Source organism: Capricornis sumatraensis, chromosome 6 (assembly GCF_032405125.1).
Source record: "Capricornis sumatraensis isolate serow.1 chromosome 6, serow.2, whole genome shotgun sequence".
NCBI classification, from domain to species: domain Eukaryota; kingdom Metazoa; phylum Chordata; class Mammalia; order Artiodactyla; family Bovidae; genus Capricornis; species Capricornis sumatraensis.
Window position 1 is genome coordinate 78,619,787 of NC_091074.1, and position 16,017 is coordinate 78,635,803.

General features: G+C 52.9%; 2 protein-coding genes across 4 annotated transcripts in view; both read left to right on the top strand.

Annotated features, from left to right (window-relative positions):
* The first annotated feature begins 251 nt into the window (after positions 1–251).
* SFTPC (surfactant protein C) lies at positions 252–2,736 on the top strand. Its single transcript, XM_068974551.1, has 5 exons — positions 252–293; positions 1,024–1,182; positions 1,776–1,898; positions 2,141–2,251; positions 2,599–2,736. The coding sequence occupies exons 1-5, from the start codon at positions 252–254 to the stop codon at positions 2,734–2,736; spliced, it is 573 nt and encodes a 190-aa protein (XP_068830652.1).
* Positions 2,737–3,997: 1,261 nt separating this feature from the next.
* The window catches only part of BMP1 (bone morphogenetic protein 1), a 45,621-nt gene continuing 33,601 nt past the window's right edge, over positions 3,998–16,017 (top strand). For 2 of the 3 annotated variants that reach the window (XM_068974663.1, XM_068974665.1), the window contains exons 1-4: positions 3,998–4,151; positions 12,385–12,498; positions 15,491–15,661; positions 15,861–15,978. In XM_068974663.1, the coding sequence (XP_068830764.1) occupies positions 3,998–4,151; positions 12,385–12,498; positions 15,491–15,661; positions 15,861–15,978 (557 nt within the window). The remainder of the gene's footprint in view (positions 4,152–12,384; positions 12,499–15,490; positions 15,662–15,860; positions 15,979–16,017) is intronic. The other variant, XM_068974664.1, reaches the window with a different exon arrangement.

Here is a 16,017-nt window from a genome sequence, read left to right on the forward strand (position 1 = left end):
GCTCAGCTTACCCAGCTTTGCCTTCCCTGGGGCCAAGAGGACTCACGCGCCAGGGCCAAGGGCCCTTAGGTGCTCTTGCAGCTGGCTTATCCGGCCCTTGGCTCTGAAGGGCCAGGAACAAACAGGCTTCAAAGCTGAGGGCTTGGTTGGCAGACAGGGGCTGGGTCTTTTACCTCTGTCCTGTGTCCATGCTGGCACATATAAGACCCTAGTCATACTCAGAGATGAGGAGGGAAGGTGTCTACAGCAAGATGGATGTGGGCAGCAAAGAGGTCTTGATGGAGAGCCCGCCGGTGAGTCTGATCGTGTGTACATGTATGTGTGTGTGTATGTGTGCAAGAGTGTATCTATGTACGATGGGCTCTGCCTCCTCCAACTTCTCCAGGCCTGTTTCCTCACCCAAATTCATTCACTCAACTAACCTAGGACTGTGCTAAATTAAGACAGGGACACCAACCACTAAGACAGAGACTCTTGGAGTAGCAGACTCAGCAGCCACTAATTCCCATACAAGGGGCTGCGAGCCATTAAAGGGGTCCATGGAAAAGACTGTAGAGAGCACTGGGAAAGGAGCCACTACGCGGGAGGTCACAGGAAGCTTTGCAGAGAAACTAACATTTGAGCTGGCTCCAGAGGAACAAGCCAGAGCTCAGCAGGTGGAGAAGGAGGAAGGCATTGCTGGAAGAAGGGATCATACACCTAAAAGCATGGATTTGGAGGGGACCTGGAGGGGATGGGTGTGGCTGGGATGTCAGAGGTGTGGAGGAAACAGCAGCAAGTGAGACTGGTGAAACAGGCTCTCTTGGATCTGTTCAAGCTAGACCTCACTTCTAAGCATCTACGAGTTTGTTGGAATCCAGGCCCCCTCCTCCAGGAAGCGTCTAACCGGCTCAGCCCTCTTCTGCACATCCATGGCATTCTTTGTTCAGTCCCGGGAGAGACTGGGAGGGTGTCCCGGTTGTGCAGGGAGAAGTGGCATCTTCATGACCTCATACCTGTCTCTTCGCCTGCCCCACATGTCAGGACTACTCAGCAGTCCCCGGGGGCCGGCTCCGCATCCCCTGCTGTCCCGTGAACATCAAACGCCTTCTCATCGTGGTCGTGGTTGTGGTCCTTGTCGTCGTGGTGATCGTAGGAGCCCTGCTCATGGGTCTTCACATGAGCCAGAAACATACAGAGATGGTGAGTAGGCTTGGGATGGGGTGGGCAGTGGATACAGGGCAGGTCAGATAGAGGCCCTGGGATGGGGTGGGCAGAGAGCAAATTGCCCACGGGGAATGAGGGGAGGAGGCAAGTGATGCCTCAGGGAAGGACAGAGGTGGAAACAGGGTGGCAAACTCTGCCTGGGCTTTTTCACCAGCCCCCACCCCACAGTTGGACAATCTCTTCCCTCCAGTGCCTGGTTCCCCTGGGCCTCTCTGAGCTCCCAGGGAAGAAAGAATTGCATTTGAGTAAAGAGGACTGGGGCCTCCCAGGTGGTGCTAGTGGTAAAGAACCCGCCTGCCAATGCAGGAGACATAAGAGATGAGGGTTTCATCTCTTACCAGTCGGGGAAGATCCCCTGGAGGAGGGCATGGCAACCCACTCCAGTAACCTTGCCTGGAGAATCCCATAGACAGAGGAGCCTGGAGGGTTACAGTCCACAGGGTCTCAAAGAGTTGGGCATGACTGAAGTGACTGAGCACAGCACAGCACAAAGGGAACTGAGGGTGGGCATGAGGTGCAGGGATGAGTGGGGAAAGAGGAATGCCAGGCAGCACGATGCCCTCCTCTAGGTTCTAGAGATGAGCATCGCAGGCCCGGAAGCACAGCAACGCCTGGCCCTGAGTGAGCGTGTGGGAACCACTGCCACTTTCTCCATCGGCTCCACTGGCACTGTGGTGTATGACTACCAGCGGGTGGGTATGCGCGGGCCTCTTGACCCCAAGGCTAAGGAACCAGTGATAATTCTGTGCTAGACCTCTTCAGCTTTGGCCTTCCTACAGGTTCATCTCTCCCCACGCCCAGCGCTTTTGCTAAGCGCCAGATTCCAGTACGACTCCTTCCAGTGCCCAGCCTAGAGGGGGATGGCCTAGGACCAGAGTTAGGAGTGAGCTAGGCAGCGCCTTCCGAACTGACCCTCGTATGTTCCCATGCCCAGCTCCTGATTGCCTACAAGCCAGCCCCCGGAACCTGCTGCTACATTATGAAGGTGGCTCCGCAGAGCATCCCAAGTCTCGAGGCTCTCACTAGAAAATTGCAGAACTTCCAGGTGGGTGTACGGGTAAGAGGGAGTGGGTTGGTTTTTCCCAGGGCTGCTGGCAGGAGCATTTTAGATGATGATTTTTTCACCTGTAAAATGGTGCTCCTCGTGGACTGCCAGGTGAATGTTCTCCCTGGATCCCCCTGCACCGGACCTTTCCTAGCCAAGTTCCCCATCCCTGCCCCGCAGCCAAGCTGTTGGCTTAGCTGAGCCCACACACCCCCTGGGGGCTCTGACTCCAGCACAACACCTTCTTTACACAGAGAGACTGCCTGGTACACCTGAGGTCCCACGATAAGGACCACAGGTGAGACAGAAACTCAGTTCCCAGGCTCCAAACCAGATGCTCTTTCCAGGCCAAGCCCCCAGTGCCTTCCTCGAAGCTGGGCCAGGAGCAGGGCCGTGACGCCGGCTCAGCATTCTCTGGGGACCTGGCCTTCCTGGGCAGGACCGTGAGCACCCTGTGTGGCGAGGTGCCCCTGTACTACACTTAGGACTGGTCAGGTGAGCAGGTGTGACCTCCAGGGCACAGGAACAGACGCAGTCCTGACGGTTTGGGCCACCTCTTCTTGTCAGCTGACCAGGCACTGGGGGACCCAACAAGATGGGGTCACCTACAGAGCTCCAGGGAGGGAAGGCTCACAAACACCCCCTCCAGTCCTTCTCCCTCACATAATAAACAGTGTTTCTTCGCTTCCCAGGGCCTCAGGGAGCCCCAAAGGGACAGCGGAGATCCAGGGGCAGAGGGACTTGTGCAGACTGGCAGGAAGCGGATACTGTCGACACCTCTGGGACTGGCCCTGGAGAAATGGGAGCTGTGGGGAGAGGTGGGCAGAGGTGAAGCAGTTCCCAGGGCCCAAGGGGGCTCCTACCACCAAAGATTAAAGCATCCTGATTGCAAAACGCGTCTGTCCTCTCACAGCCCGGCTCTTGGGGGGTGCCGGCCAGGGGAAGGCTAGAGCCTTGGGGGCGCCAAGCCGGCTTTCCCGTTCTCCCCTATCCCAGAGTAAGGAGACTGGGGAGCAATCCGCGGGCTCGAGGCGCCCTCCAGTGGCGTCTCCCGAGGGAGGGAGCGAGACGGAGACGGCGAGAGACCGAAGGACCGAACTAGAGGGACAGGGACCGAGATGGGCGAGAGCGAGGGTCCGAGAACCCGAGAGAGCGAGAGCCGCAGGCGGGGAAACGCAGTCCGAGACAAGGGGGGCTAGAGCAGGGCGAAGGCTGCACGATCGACCCGACGGCGTGTCCGGAGGCCCAGGAGGGGGCTCGGGCCGGACACCCCGGGGACCGGCGCCCTCTTCCCGGCCCCGCCGCCTCGCGCCCCGCGCCGCCCGAGCCCCCTCCGGGCCTGCCGGCTCCGTGTCCTCCCCGCCTCCGGCTGGCGTGCGTCCCGGCCCGACCGATCGCCGTCCCGGCCCCGAGGGGGGCCGAGCTCCGGGCGAAAACCCGCCCTCCAGCGAGCTCATTTCCCTAAAGAGGGGGAGAGGGAGGGAGGGAGAGAAGGAAAGAGACGGAAAGAAGGGAAGGGAGAGCGGAGAAGCCGGGCCGGAGAGGGGGCGGGAGACAGGAAGGAGGGAGGGCGAGCAGAGGGAAAGGGAAGAGGTAGGGAGAGCGCGGGGGGAGAGCGGGCGGCCGGGAGCGCCCTCCCCTCGCCGCCAGTCCTCCGCTTCCCCTCTCGCCCGCTCCCGCGTCCGGGCGCGACCCGCCGCCGCCGCCGCCGCCGCCGCCGCCGCCGCTGCCGCCGCGCCCGCCAGCATGCCCGGCGTGGCCCGCCCGCCGCTGCCGCTGCTGCTCTGGCTGCTGCTGCTCGCGCGCCCCGGCCGGCCGCTCGACTTGGCCGATTACACCTATGACCTGGGGGAGGAGGACGACGCAGAGCCCCTCAACTACAAAGACCCCTGCAAGGCGGGTAGGTGCCCCCGACCCCGCCGGCCCGTCCCCGGGGCGCCAGGGCCGGGTGCGGGCGGCCCGGGGCCCGGAGGGAGGCGCCGGCTGCTTGAGGGTTCGGGGGAGGACAGTCCGGTGTGGGAAGCTGGGAGCTGCCTGGTTGGCAATGCAGTGGGGAACAAAAGAAAGGGAGAGAGTCGGGGGTGGGGGGAAGTTTGGGGGAATTGTAGGGACTGAAGTTTTCCTGCGATTGGTGTGAGCTGCCCAGTGGCTACCTCTGGTGTGACCCCAGGAGGGTTCCTCCCGGGATACCGGGAGGAAACCTGTGGCCAAGGAGGCTTTTCCTTCTACTGGAAACTTTTCCGGCCAAACTCTTGTGTGTGTGCGTGTGTGTGTGTGTGTGTGTGTGTGTGTGTGTGTGTGTGTGTGCACACGCAGTTTTCCCTTCTGCCAGATCCGGGGCTCCAGCACACTGGTGTTTTCCATCCTGTCTGTCTGGGCTGCCCTAGGGGCTGCACATCTGTCCGGCTGGGTTCAGGGAGGCCTCAGTCTCCAAGCAGCTCTCCTGAGACCTCCCCCCAACCCAGTCCAAGTGGAAGAAAGTTTTTTTCAAGGGATCCTCTGAGATCATGCCCCCTGGGGATCCCATTTCCCCACCAGCAGCAGCAGCTTACTAAGACCTCAGAGACAGCTGTCAAAAGTCAGAGAAGCCAGTTCAGGACTGGGACTGACTTCTGTCCCCGTGTGCCAGAGGCCCCTGCCAAGGCCAAGTGGTGGTGGAAAGGGGGAAAAACAGAACTCAGATACTGTATATCAGCTCTCTCCATCCTACAGACATTGGAGGTTAATTAGCCCAGGTCAGGGCCCCGGAGGGTGTGTGTGTGTGTGTATGTGTGTTCTTTGTCCATGAAGACCTGGTGTAACCCCTTCACTCCTGCTGGGCCCAGAGGGATTCCCCCCTGCCCCCCCTACCAGAGTGACCAGATGGTCTTGCACTCCAGCGGTTTGCCTGATCGGATGACCCTGAACAGGCTGCCATGGACAAGAGAACACATAGGGCATAAGATATCAGAACCTTTCCTCAACTTCCAGCCTCTGATTTCACACTGTCTTCAAATAGCCAGGGCCAGGGGAATGACTCGGGGTGCTTGGAATTCTAGACATACCTGTGGGTGGCATGGGGGACTGGGGGTCAGGTTGCTCTGGTTCTGACCCAGGGGATCCCTCTTTGGGTGATGGAGCAGAGCAAACTGCAGGCATAAGGGACCTTCCAGTGGGAGGAGGAGAAGCCAAAGCCTCAGCCCTTCCTCCTTCACCCCAGCTGGGCTGTGAGCAAACCAGATGTTAGCCTCCATCTTTCTCACTGGGCTTGGGGTGGACATAAGGCTAAGTGGCTAGAGTGTGGGCTTTGCAGACAGGCAGACATAGTTCTCAATCCTGGACCCACAACTCATTAGCTGTAGCATCTTGGGAACAGCAATTATCTCTGGACTTTGCTTTTCTCACCTGTAAAATGGAACTGATAATATGTTTCTCCATAGACTTGGTGGTAAAGATTAAGTGTGAGAACACATATAAAATACATATTAGAGCTTAACACTCAGGAAGCACTAAATAAATGTTGGTGGCTTACCCCCTGTTTTCTGTGCCTCACACACTTACTTCATTTTTTTTTTTTTTCCTGAGAAAATAGGCTTGGTTTTCAGGAAAAGAGAATAGCTTTCTAACCCCATCCTGTGTCATTTATTCATTCAACTGCCCTGCATTTGGGCTTCCCCGGTGTCTCAGACAGTAAAGAATCTGCCTGCAATGCAGGAGACCTGAGTTCAATCCCTGGGTGCGAAGATCCCCTGGAGACGGGAATTGCTACCCCTCCAGTATTCTTGCCTTGAGAATTCCTTTATGGAAAGGTGCCAGGCCATGGTCTTGATGTTGTGAGAGATAGAATTATAAGCCAGGCTCCCTGCCTTCAAAGAGCTTACAGTCCAAAAGGGGCAAAAGACATCTGTGGATGAACCAACTGCACAAACCAAGATATCTTACGTGCCACCTTGGAGGGAAAGCCCTTAAAGGCTCAAGGAAGCTCTTGCCCCATGGTAGTGGTGCTGGCAGAGAAAGAGTGATCACAGCATGCCGGGAAGGTTTGGGAGATCTTCACGGAGAAAGAGAGCTGGACAAGGCCTTAAAGAATAGGAAGGAAGCCAGGCTGATGTATTTCACTACCAGTTGGAAATTGGAGCGATTTTTTGGAGCAGCGGAGGTTCAGGGCTCCATCCCAGTCTCAGATTTCATGCTGGCTGGGTGGGGCTAGCTGAGTTGGAACTTCAAACGAGGGCTTTGGAGCAAGTTCTCCACTAGGGTGAAGTGAGGCTCGTGGGGAGCTGGGCCAGGCCTAGGGGTGGCCAGGAGAGCCTGACAAGGCCAAGACTTGGGGTTGGAGCAGGCTTCCCTCCTTAGTGTGACTGGTACAGCCCTTCCTCCCTCCTGCCTGCCTCCTAAGACCCCATATCAGCACCCTTGGGCCTCAGGTCCCCAGATTCTTTCCTCTGTGTTAACTTCTCCTGCCTGCTGTTACCTCTTGCCCCAGCTGAGCCCTGACCTCCAGATGCTGGTGGCAGATGGTGTCTGTCTTGACTTCCTTTGAATGCACCTGGCTGTACCTGCTTGATGCTCTCCAGCTCCCTTCTCTTCCTTCTCCTTCTTCTGACTGTCAGAGTTCCAGTTACTGTTGGCAGTAAGGACAAAATGAAGACCCTTGAGACCCTGGAGAGGTTCAGGCAAGACCAAAGCAAAGGGCAGGAAGCCAAAATAGCCTGTGTGTGCTCAGAGCTGTTTCCACCAGGCCCTCTTTTTCTCTCCCAGGGAGATTGCGACTCAGCCCTCATTTTTTGTATGCTGGGATGCCAAACCATCAAGGAAATCGTTTCCCAAGATTCCCAGTTCCTTCTGGCTGCCCCAGATGACTCAGGGTTCTGGGAGAGACCATAGAGGCAAGAATTGGGACGCAGCTGCTCCATTCAGCAGAGAAGCCCACAGGGATGCTCCTGAGCCAGCAAGGAACTTAATTCTGCCTCAACTGGCAGCTCAGAGATATGCTATGGGGAGGCCAGGTGGTCTAGTAGCTCACCATCCTTATCCCAGGGGCTTTGTAACCCAGATTTGGATTTCACAGGGCCTCAGAGGAGTAGATTATAGGCTCTGGAGGTTGAGAAGCAATTCCTTCTCCTGCCAGACCACTTTCCCCCTCCAGACACGCTGCATGAGTCACCCACCCACCTATACCCCTGCTCCATGAGTCACCTTCTCTTTTCGGTGCCCCAAGGGAGGAGGAAAAGTCTTATAATCTCCCTGGACTCGGGATGAATGGCAAACAGTGGGACTCCCCTGGAAGAAGAAGCTCTCAGAAATTCTAGTTTCTCCGTGGATTTTGGGAGAAGATATTGGGGGAGGAGGTGATGTAGTAGAGTGCATCACTCCTCAGGCCACTAAAGACCTGAGGATAGCTAAGGGATTCAGCTACTTTCCCTTTCTCCTCTCCTCTCTCCATTTCTAAAGGTGCCCCTCTCCTTCAGTGAGGGGGTGTAGCCTGTGAAATGGAGTGTGCACATACATTTCTTTGTGTATTTGAAAACACTGGGACTTGCACAGGGAAGCAGTTAGTGTGTTTTTACACGTCTGTGGGTGTGTCCCTGCTTTATGGGCAAGTCTATTCATCTGTGCATGTAGGTACTCCTGAGAACATGTGTATGTGCAAATATGCCCCTGTGTGGAAATGTATGCCTCTGATTAAGTACATGCAAACACTTGCAGGGGGGCTTCCAGGTAACACTAGTGGTAAAGAATCTGTCTGCAATGCAGGAGACCCTGGGTTTGATCCCTGGGTGGGGAAGATCCCCTGGAGGAGGAAATAGCAACCCACTCCAGTATTTATGCCTGGGAAAATTCCATGGACAGAGGAGCCCGGTGGGCTACTTATCCATGGCGCCACAAAGAGTCAGATATGACTGAGTGACTAAACACACACACAAACACATGCAGGAGCTTAAGCATGTCCTCCCCCAACTAGAAGCTTGCTAGAAGCCTGCATTTGTGTGATGGGTGGGACCTGTGTAGGACACCTGGTACACATGGGTCTTTATCACACCAGCCAGGCTCCTCTCCGTTCTTCCAAAAGACGAGGCGACTCTGTGGAGTCCCAAGGCCAACTGAAGGATGTGCTCAAAGGATGCAGCTTGATGTCTTTCATCTCCTGCTTGAGGTGGGGGGACTGGCTATGGAGCATTCATAAATGCCCCTGGCTGATTTATAGCCTGAAAACAAAACAAAACATTGGATTCCATGTTGAAAACAACTACTACTCTGACCTTGACCCTTCCTTCTGGGTGAGGAGGGGCTTCCTGGACTCTCCAGAATCCAGTTTCCCTAACTGCCCTGGAGGGCATCGCACATGGTCAGGGCCTTCAGCTCCTGGCCATAAAGCTCTCCTGCCCACCCCATCAACCCTCCCCCCTCGGTTCCCTCGCATTCCTCAGTCATGACATTCACACCACTGGGTGCTGCTGACAGTGAGTGCTCCACTCCTAGACTAGCCCAGGGCTGCTAGACTAGCCCAGGCCTCTAGCCTAGCCCAGGACTGGTCCTGCCTTCTGCTCAGCTAGCCCTCCACACTGCCTTTCTCCCGCAGGCCAGCACAGTTCTGTGGCCTCTGTACTTGGAATTAAAGGTTCTGCTTCTCAGGGGCTTCACTGAGCCCAGAGGCCTGAGTGGGTGAAAACTGTATGGCCTTGAAAGTAGAAAGCTGACCTTGAGACCACAGGGCTATTATTGGGGTGATGTTAACAGTGGCCATTTCGTGGGTGCTTACTATGCTCCAGGCTTTGGGCTGGATGCTCTCTTTACATGCTTTATTTTGTGCAGTTATCCTGGGAGACAGATTCTTTTATTAGCTCTTTTTTTTTTTTTTTTATGTAGGGGAAAATTGAGCTTTAGAAGAGTTTTTGTGACTTGTCAGTGAGAGGGTAATCACTCAGATTCAAAGCAGATCTGTCTGACTCCAAAGACCTTGTTCTTTGCTGCTGTGTCCGAAGATGAGTTTAATATCCAGTCACACTGTATCCCTGTGATGCCTGTGGTTGTGGCTATGTGAGCCTGAGGGTGCAGTGTCTGTGTAGAGGTGCAAAGAGAGAAGAGGTGTAGGTGCATTTACACTGGGTGCCTGTGTAAACTTTAGCATATAGGACCCGCCACCACCTCTGTGGGGTGTATCTTCCATCCCATGCCCTTGCTCAGACCACAGCTGAGAAGCACCTTGTATTGCTGTCCTATCAGTTGCTGAGCCAAGGCCACCAAGGGTGATGTTTTCAGTAAGAAAATTTTTCCCATGTGGAGAAAGAAATTCTGGGCCACTTACCAGTTGGTGACCTTGGCCAAGTCGTTTCCCATCTCACATTCAAGTGTTCTGATCTCTCAAATCAGGGCTGGCGTGAGCATGCGTGCTAAGTCACTTCAGTCGTGTCTGACTCTTTGCAACCCCATGGACTGTAGCCTGCCAGTCTCCTCTATCCATGGGAATCTCCAGGCAAGAATACTGAAGTAGGTTGCCATGCCCTCCTTCATGGGATCTTCCCAACCCAGGAGTCAGACCTGGCTCTTGCATTGCAGGCAGATTCTTTACCACTCAGCCACCAGGGAAGGCCCACTCAAGTCAGGGAAGAGGGCTCAAATCTAACCACTAGGTTATTTCTCCACGAGTTTGTAATGGGATGCTCCTTGGCAAGTGTATGGCTGGAGTTTGGCTTATTGGGAATATCCCTGGTGGGCCAGGATTAATGGATTCATTAACGTGAGAGCACTTCGTCAACAGGAAAGCACCAGGCAAATTTCAACAGATATTTACATAAGGTGTCATTATTGCTACTATTACTGGCTTAAAGGGTTTGGAACTTGCTGTTGGTTTGTGTGTGTTGGAGCTTTTGCATGTGTGTTTTAGGACTGTCTCTGATGTGTGTATTTTTTGGTGGATGTGTGTTTCTGAATGAGTATTTTTGTGTATATGTATTTAGAATATGGGGCTTCCCTGGTGGCTCATTAGAAAAGAATCTGCCTTCCAATGCAGGAGGTGGGAGTTTGATCCCTGGGTTGGGAAGATCCCCTGGAGAAGGAAATGGCAACCCATGTCAGTATTCTTGCCTGGGAAATCCCATGGACAGAGGAGCCTGGCGGGCTGCAGTCCATGGGGTCGCAAATGAGTCAGACATGACTTAGCAACTAAAAAAAAACAATTTAGAATGTGGGTTCTACAAGCTGACAAACTCGAGTGCAGTGAGCACTGGACTGGGAATTGGGAGGCCTGAGGTATAAATCCAGCCTTGGTAGTGACTAACAGCATGATCGCCATTAAATCATTGCCCTTCTGGGCCTCAGTTTCTGCATCTATAAAATGGGACACTGGCCTAGACAATTGCTAAAGTCATTCCACATTCTGCCCATCCAGCTCCAGATCACACCTGTCGAAGAGTGAGTGTCTGTTGGCACATGTTTGCACGCCTGACGTATGTCAGCATGACACTTCACTTGAACAAATGTATATCGAGTGCCTCCCACCACCAGAAGGGGTGGTGTGGGTGCTACTTGTGTGTGCAGGACTGTCTATGTGACTTTTGTAGCTCTCTTTTGGATGGCACAGGTGTGGATGTTACCGTGAGTCTGGCAGAGCACTGACGCCTGTGTATGATGCTGTGGTGATGACTAGGGGTGTGTGTGTGTGTGTGTCCACCCAGTGGGCCAGCTGGTGAGGAAAAACCTGTGTGCAAGGCCTCAAGGTTAGAACAGTTTGTGTAATGCTGCCCGCCAGGCCTCTGTAGCACTGGGGATGAGAAACAGATGTCGCTGTGGGTGGGTCTGCGGGAGGCTGCTCTCTGCTCCACCTCCAGCATCGCCTCCTGCCTCCCCCACGGCAGCCCAGCGTGAAGCTTGCATCTGAGCATCTTCCAAAGTACTTTCCAAAGGGCTCAGCTCCCCCTGTATTTCTCAGAAAGCAGACTGTTCAGCCCATCCCTCTAGAAACCTCAAGAAAAGATGTTCAACATCACTCATTATTAGAGAAACACAAATCAAAACCACAATGAGGTGTCATCTCACTCCAGTCAGCATGGCCATTGTCAAAAAGTCTACAAACAATAAATGCTGGAGAGGGTGTGAAGAAAAGGGAACCCTTCACTGTTGGTGGGAATGCATACTGGTACTGCCACTATGGAGAACAGTATGGAGATTCCTTAAAATAAGTTGGGAATAGAATTGCCATATGACCCAGCAATCCCACTGCTGGCTGGGCATACCCCTCAGGAAACCTCTCCCCACAGCACCAGGAATCAAAATGCCCTGGGCTGGGGGACTCTTTTCCCCCAGATCTTTCTCCCTCCCGAGAAGGGGACTTGAGACTCAGAACAGGAATCACTGTTAAACCTTTTCCTCCAAGCCCATCAGGTGTCCTGACTTCCCTACCATACTTTCCTGCTCCCATTTTTATTCATAGGGTCTCCCTCAGTGTAATTGAAATGGCAATTGTTAAGCGAATTCCATATGCCCAGCACAATGCCAAGGTTACGGACCCCCAAAGTAGACACTCTGTCCTCTTAATGCCTTTGATTTTGTTGGTAATACCCATCCCTTCCTGGAATTCTCCAGCTCTGTTTTTGTTTACTTGTATATGTTTGAAGGTCAGTTTCCTACAAGCGAGTGGGAACCACTTCTATCTTGCTAATCACTAGAGTAGCACCTGGCCCACAGTAGGTGCTTACTGTGTGCTCAGACTCTTTGTGACCCCATGGACTATAGCCCACCAGGCTCCTTTGCCCGTGGGATTCTCCAGGCAAGAATATTGGAGTGGGTTGCCATTTCCTCCTCCAGGGGATTTTCCTGACCCAGGGATCCAACCCCCATCTACATCTCCTGCTTTGCAGGTGGATTCTTTACTGTTGAGACATTACTAGGCGTTTGCTAAAGAATGATGGAATATGTGAAATGACTCTGTCTTTGAGAAGTCTGGTGGAGCTGAGCATCAGCTTTGATGAGATTTCAACTGAAAAATGAGCCTGAGTTTCCCAAAAGATCCTCAAAGCTGGCCCCGCACTACTGTTCTTCCTTAGAAGGCATTTGAGGATTACAGTTGCAGTGAGGGCCGGGGCGGTGGCCACAGGGTCAGGCTGTCAGTGCTGCACTGGGGGACTGACTGTCCTTGCCTCTTCTCTTTCCAGCTGCCTTCCTTGGGGACATCGCCCTGGACGAGGAGGACTTGAGGGCCTTCCAAGTGCAGCAGGCTGCGGATCTCAGACAGCGTGCAACCCGCAGGTCTTCCATCAAAGCTGCAGGTACACTGGGTACGGGCCAGCCCCCCTCTGTCCCAGAAACGGGTTCCAGAATTGGAGAAACAGGGAATGCCTCTGTTCTCAGCCAGGCCCTTCCAGGATAGAGGTGGTGAACTTGAATCCAGCATAAGGGCTTGTCTTCTCCTAGTGTATTTTTATCCCTTCCAGCGTAGTGGCAAGTGTAGACATACCCAGAAGCTAAGCACCCATGTTGTTTTTGCTTACAGTTTAGGAAGTACTTTCAAAAACATTATCTAACTTGACTGTCCCCAACCACCTTCAAAGGTAGGTCAGGACAACTCCCACTTTACAGGCACAGATCTTCCTCACCTTATGATTGGGCTGAAAGTGTCAAAAAGTCAGTGTTAGTTGCTCAGTCGTGTCCAACTCTTTGTGACCCCATGGACTGCAGCCCCTCCAGGCTCTTCTGTCCATGGAATTCTCCAGGCAAGAATACTGGAGTGGGTAGACATTCCCTCCTCTAGGGGATCTTCCCGACCCAGGGATCAAACTTGAATCTCTTGCATTGCTGGCAGATTCTTTATTATCTGAGCCAAGATGCGGTACATCCTAATAAACCCATCATAAATTGAAAATAGCTGAAGTTGAAAATGCTTTTAATACACCTAATCTATTGAACATTGTAGCTCAGCCTAGCCTACCTTAAAGGTGCTCAGGACACTTACATACACCTATTACTGGGCAAAATCATCTTAACACAAAGCCTATTTTATAATAAAATGATGAATCCCTCATGTAATTGTTGAATACTGTCCTGAAAGTAAAAATAGAATGATAGTCTGGGTACAGAATGGTTGCAAATGTGTGGGTTGTTTCCCGGTACGATGGTGTGGCTGGTGGGGAGCTGCAGCTTGCTGCCACTGCCCAGCATCTCAGAAGATACTCCCTATCGCTAGCTCAGGAAACTTAAAATACAAACTTTGAAGTATGGTTTCTCCTGAGTGTGGATCACTTTCGTCCCATCATAAAGCCAAAACACGGTAAGTCAAACCATCATAAATCAGAGACTGTCTGTACAGAAACCAAGAATCACAGAGGTAAGGTGACTTGCTCAAGATCCCAGAGCTAGTCAGTGGCAGAACTAGGACAGGAACCCAAGCCTTCACACTCTAAATCCGAAGTTCTTTGCTCAACCCCACAATCCCTCCTGGCCTCTCCTCCTGCTCCCATTTTGCAAGCTTCTACGCATCCTTCATGGCCCATCTCAAGAGCTTCTCTTGGGAATCTTCCCTGATCGTCTCCCAGGCATGACCAGGCCACCATTTGCTGTGCTCTCTCTGCTCTGAGCTTATACTTTTAGCATCTCACAAGTCAAATCACACTGCAATGACTGGTTTATACCTCTCTCTCCCCAACTGGACTGGAAGCTCTTCAAGGTCAGGGGTGGGTCCAAGCACCTCCCAGCCAGCCTGGCACTTGTGAATGGGGGAGGGGAGGGTGGGGTCGAGGCCCTGGGCTCTTTTAGTTCTGTCCAGCCTTCTCACTGCTTTGCAACGTGGTCCTGCTCACAGATAACCCTCCCCTTGCCAAAGTGGGGGATTCTCACTTGGGGCCTGTTCTGGGCACACTCTGGTGGTGTTGGGTAGTTGTCCAGTCTGCATGAGGGAGGATCTTCGCTGGGCAGTCCATGGAGTAAAGGTCAAACTATGCCAGTGAGCAGCTGGCATTGGAGGGTGACCTGGTAGCCTGATAACTGGCAAGGCTTATTTGACCTTAGTGGGGGGACTAGGATACATGGGATAAAGGGAAAGACAAGGGGAAAGCTGAAAGGAGATTTGGATCACCTGGACCTGCCACTTACCATCTAACTTTGGACAAATCTTAGGCTTTAGTTTCTTTATCTGTCAAATGTAGATAGTGACACTTGCCCAGTCCAGCATGAGAGCTACTGTGTCAAATGAGGGCCTGTACTTGGGAATATTTAAAGAAGACATTAAGTTCTGTATGCTCCACAATTATGAAGGTTCCCTGGTAAGCTCAAGTGGTAAAGAATCTGCCTGAAATGCATGAGACTCAGGTTTGATCCCTGGGTCGGGAAGATCCCCTGGAGGAGGACACAGCAACCCACTCCAGTATTCTTGCCTGGAGAATTCCATGGATAGAGGAGCCTAGTGGGCTCTAGTCCATGGGGTCACATAGAGTCAGACATGATTGAGCGACTAACACTTACATTAGCTGAGCAGGAATGTTTCCTAGTCTCAGGTTCCCTGTAGGTCCAGGGAAATGAGTACACCGCTGTTCTCTTATTCACTTGTAGTCTATTCTTATTGTTCATGACAGTTACAGTTTATAGTTATAAGGTTATAACTATAACCTTATAGTTAGTTATCCCATAAAGTCACTGCAAACACTGAATTAGTGAATTCTGAGCCATTACTCCTAGGAGAAATACAAGGTTAAGTTCCTACAAGCCTCTGGTCACATTTTCATCAACTTGTTAACACATAACCAAGTCATATATGTGTTTCTATTTAAAGACATCTTATTTGCTATATCATTGATTTATTAACACTGAATTCATGGTCAACAGCACTGTAAGTCAAGCCTGAATGAAGATTATCTAACACAGGTATTTTCTGTATATACATCCCAGCCCTCTTGTACCTGGGAGTTAAGGGGAGGGTCATTTTAGACAGTGAAATCACCAGGAAAAGGCATAAAAATGCAAAAAAAAAAAAAAAAGTGGCGCTAACTAAATTATGAAGAAGATACTTACCTTCAGAATGAGCTGAAACAGGGAGGCAGCCTGTCCCCTTGTTCAGGCTCAGCCCAGGTCATGTACATTGGGTGACTCAAATTTTTCACTGCTCTGTGCATCACAGCCAGTGACCTTGAAAGAGCTGATGGTCTTGATTTGGGGGTTTTACAAATTTTACTGAGTGGGCAGGTACAGAACCCCTAGACAATGAGGATCGGTTGTCATTTGCTTCCTCCTGCCCTTCATGCTCTTGCTACCAATGGCTTCCTTTTTCAGTTTCAGGAAACTCCTCTACCCTCAACAGCCAGAACGCTAGTATGAAGCCTCAGAGGAGAAGCCGTGGGAGATGGAAAAGCCGGTCCCGGAGCCGGCGGGCAGCAACGTCCAGACCAGAGCGGGTGTGGCCTGACGGAGTCATCCCCTTTGTCATTGGGGGCAACTTCACTGGTGAGCATGATGTTGGGGGCGGTTGGGGGTGGGGGCCCCCGAGCAGCCTGCACCCCACCCCAGCCTCGGCACGGCCCCGTCCTGCGCAGTGGTGTGAGTGGTGCCTTCTGCCTGTCTGATGAATGGCTGACTCTTTAGCAGAAGCGGGAGGTGAGCCCACCTGGACACTGTGGCAGCCTGGCCTCCTTTGTCCCCACAGGCAGCCAGAGGGCAGTCTTCCGGCAGGCCATGAGGCACTGGGAGAAGCACACCTGTGTCACCTTCTTGGAGCGCACGGACGAGGACAGCTATATCGTGTTCACCTACCGACCCTGCGGGTGAGCAGGGGCCCCTGGGCGCTGTACCCTCGGCCATCG

What these genes read in the sequence shown, in the direction of transcription:
- SFTPC (XM_068974551.1), top strand. Translation starts at nt 252, where the DNA reads ATGGATGTGGGCAGCAAAGAGGTCTTGATGGAGAGCCCGCCG. An exon ending in TCTTGATGGAGAGCCCGCCG is followed by an intron (nt 294 to 1,023) that starts GTGAGTCTGATC and finishes CCCACATGTCAG; the next exon opens with GACTACTCAGCAGTCCCCGG. An exon ending in GCCAGAAACATACAGAGATG is followed by an intron (nt 1,183 to 1,775) that starts GTGAGTAGGCTT and finishes GCCCTCCTCTAG; the next exon opens with GTTCTAGAGATGAGCATCGC.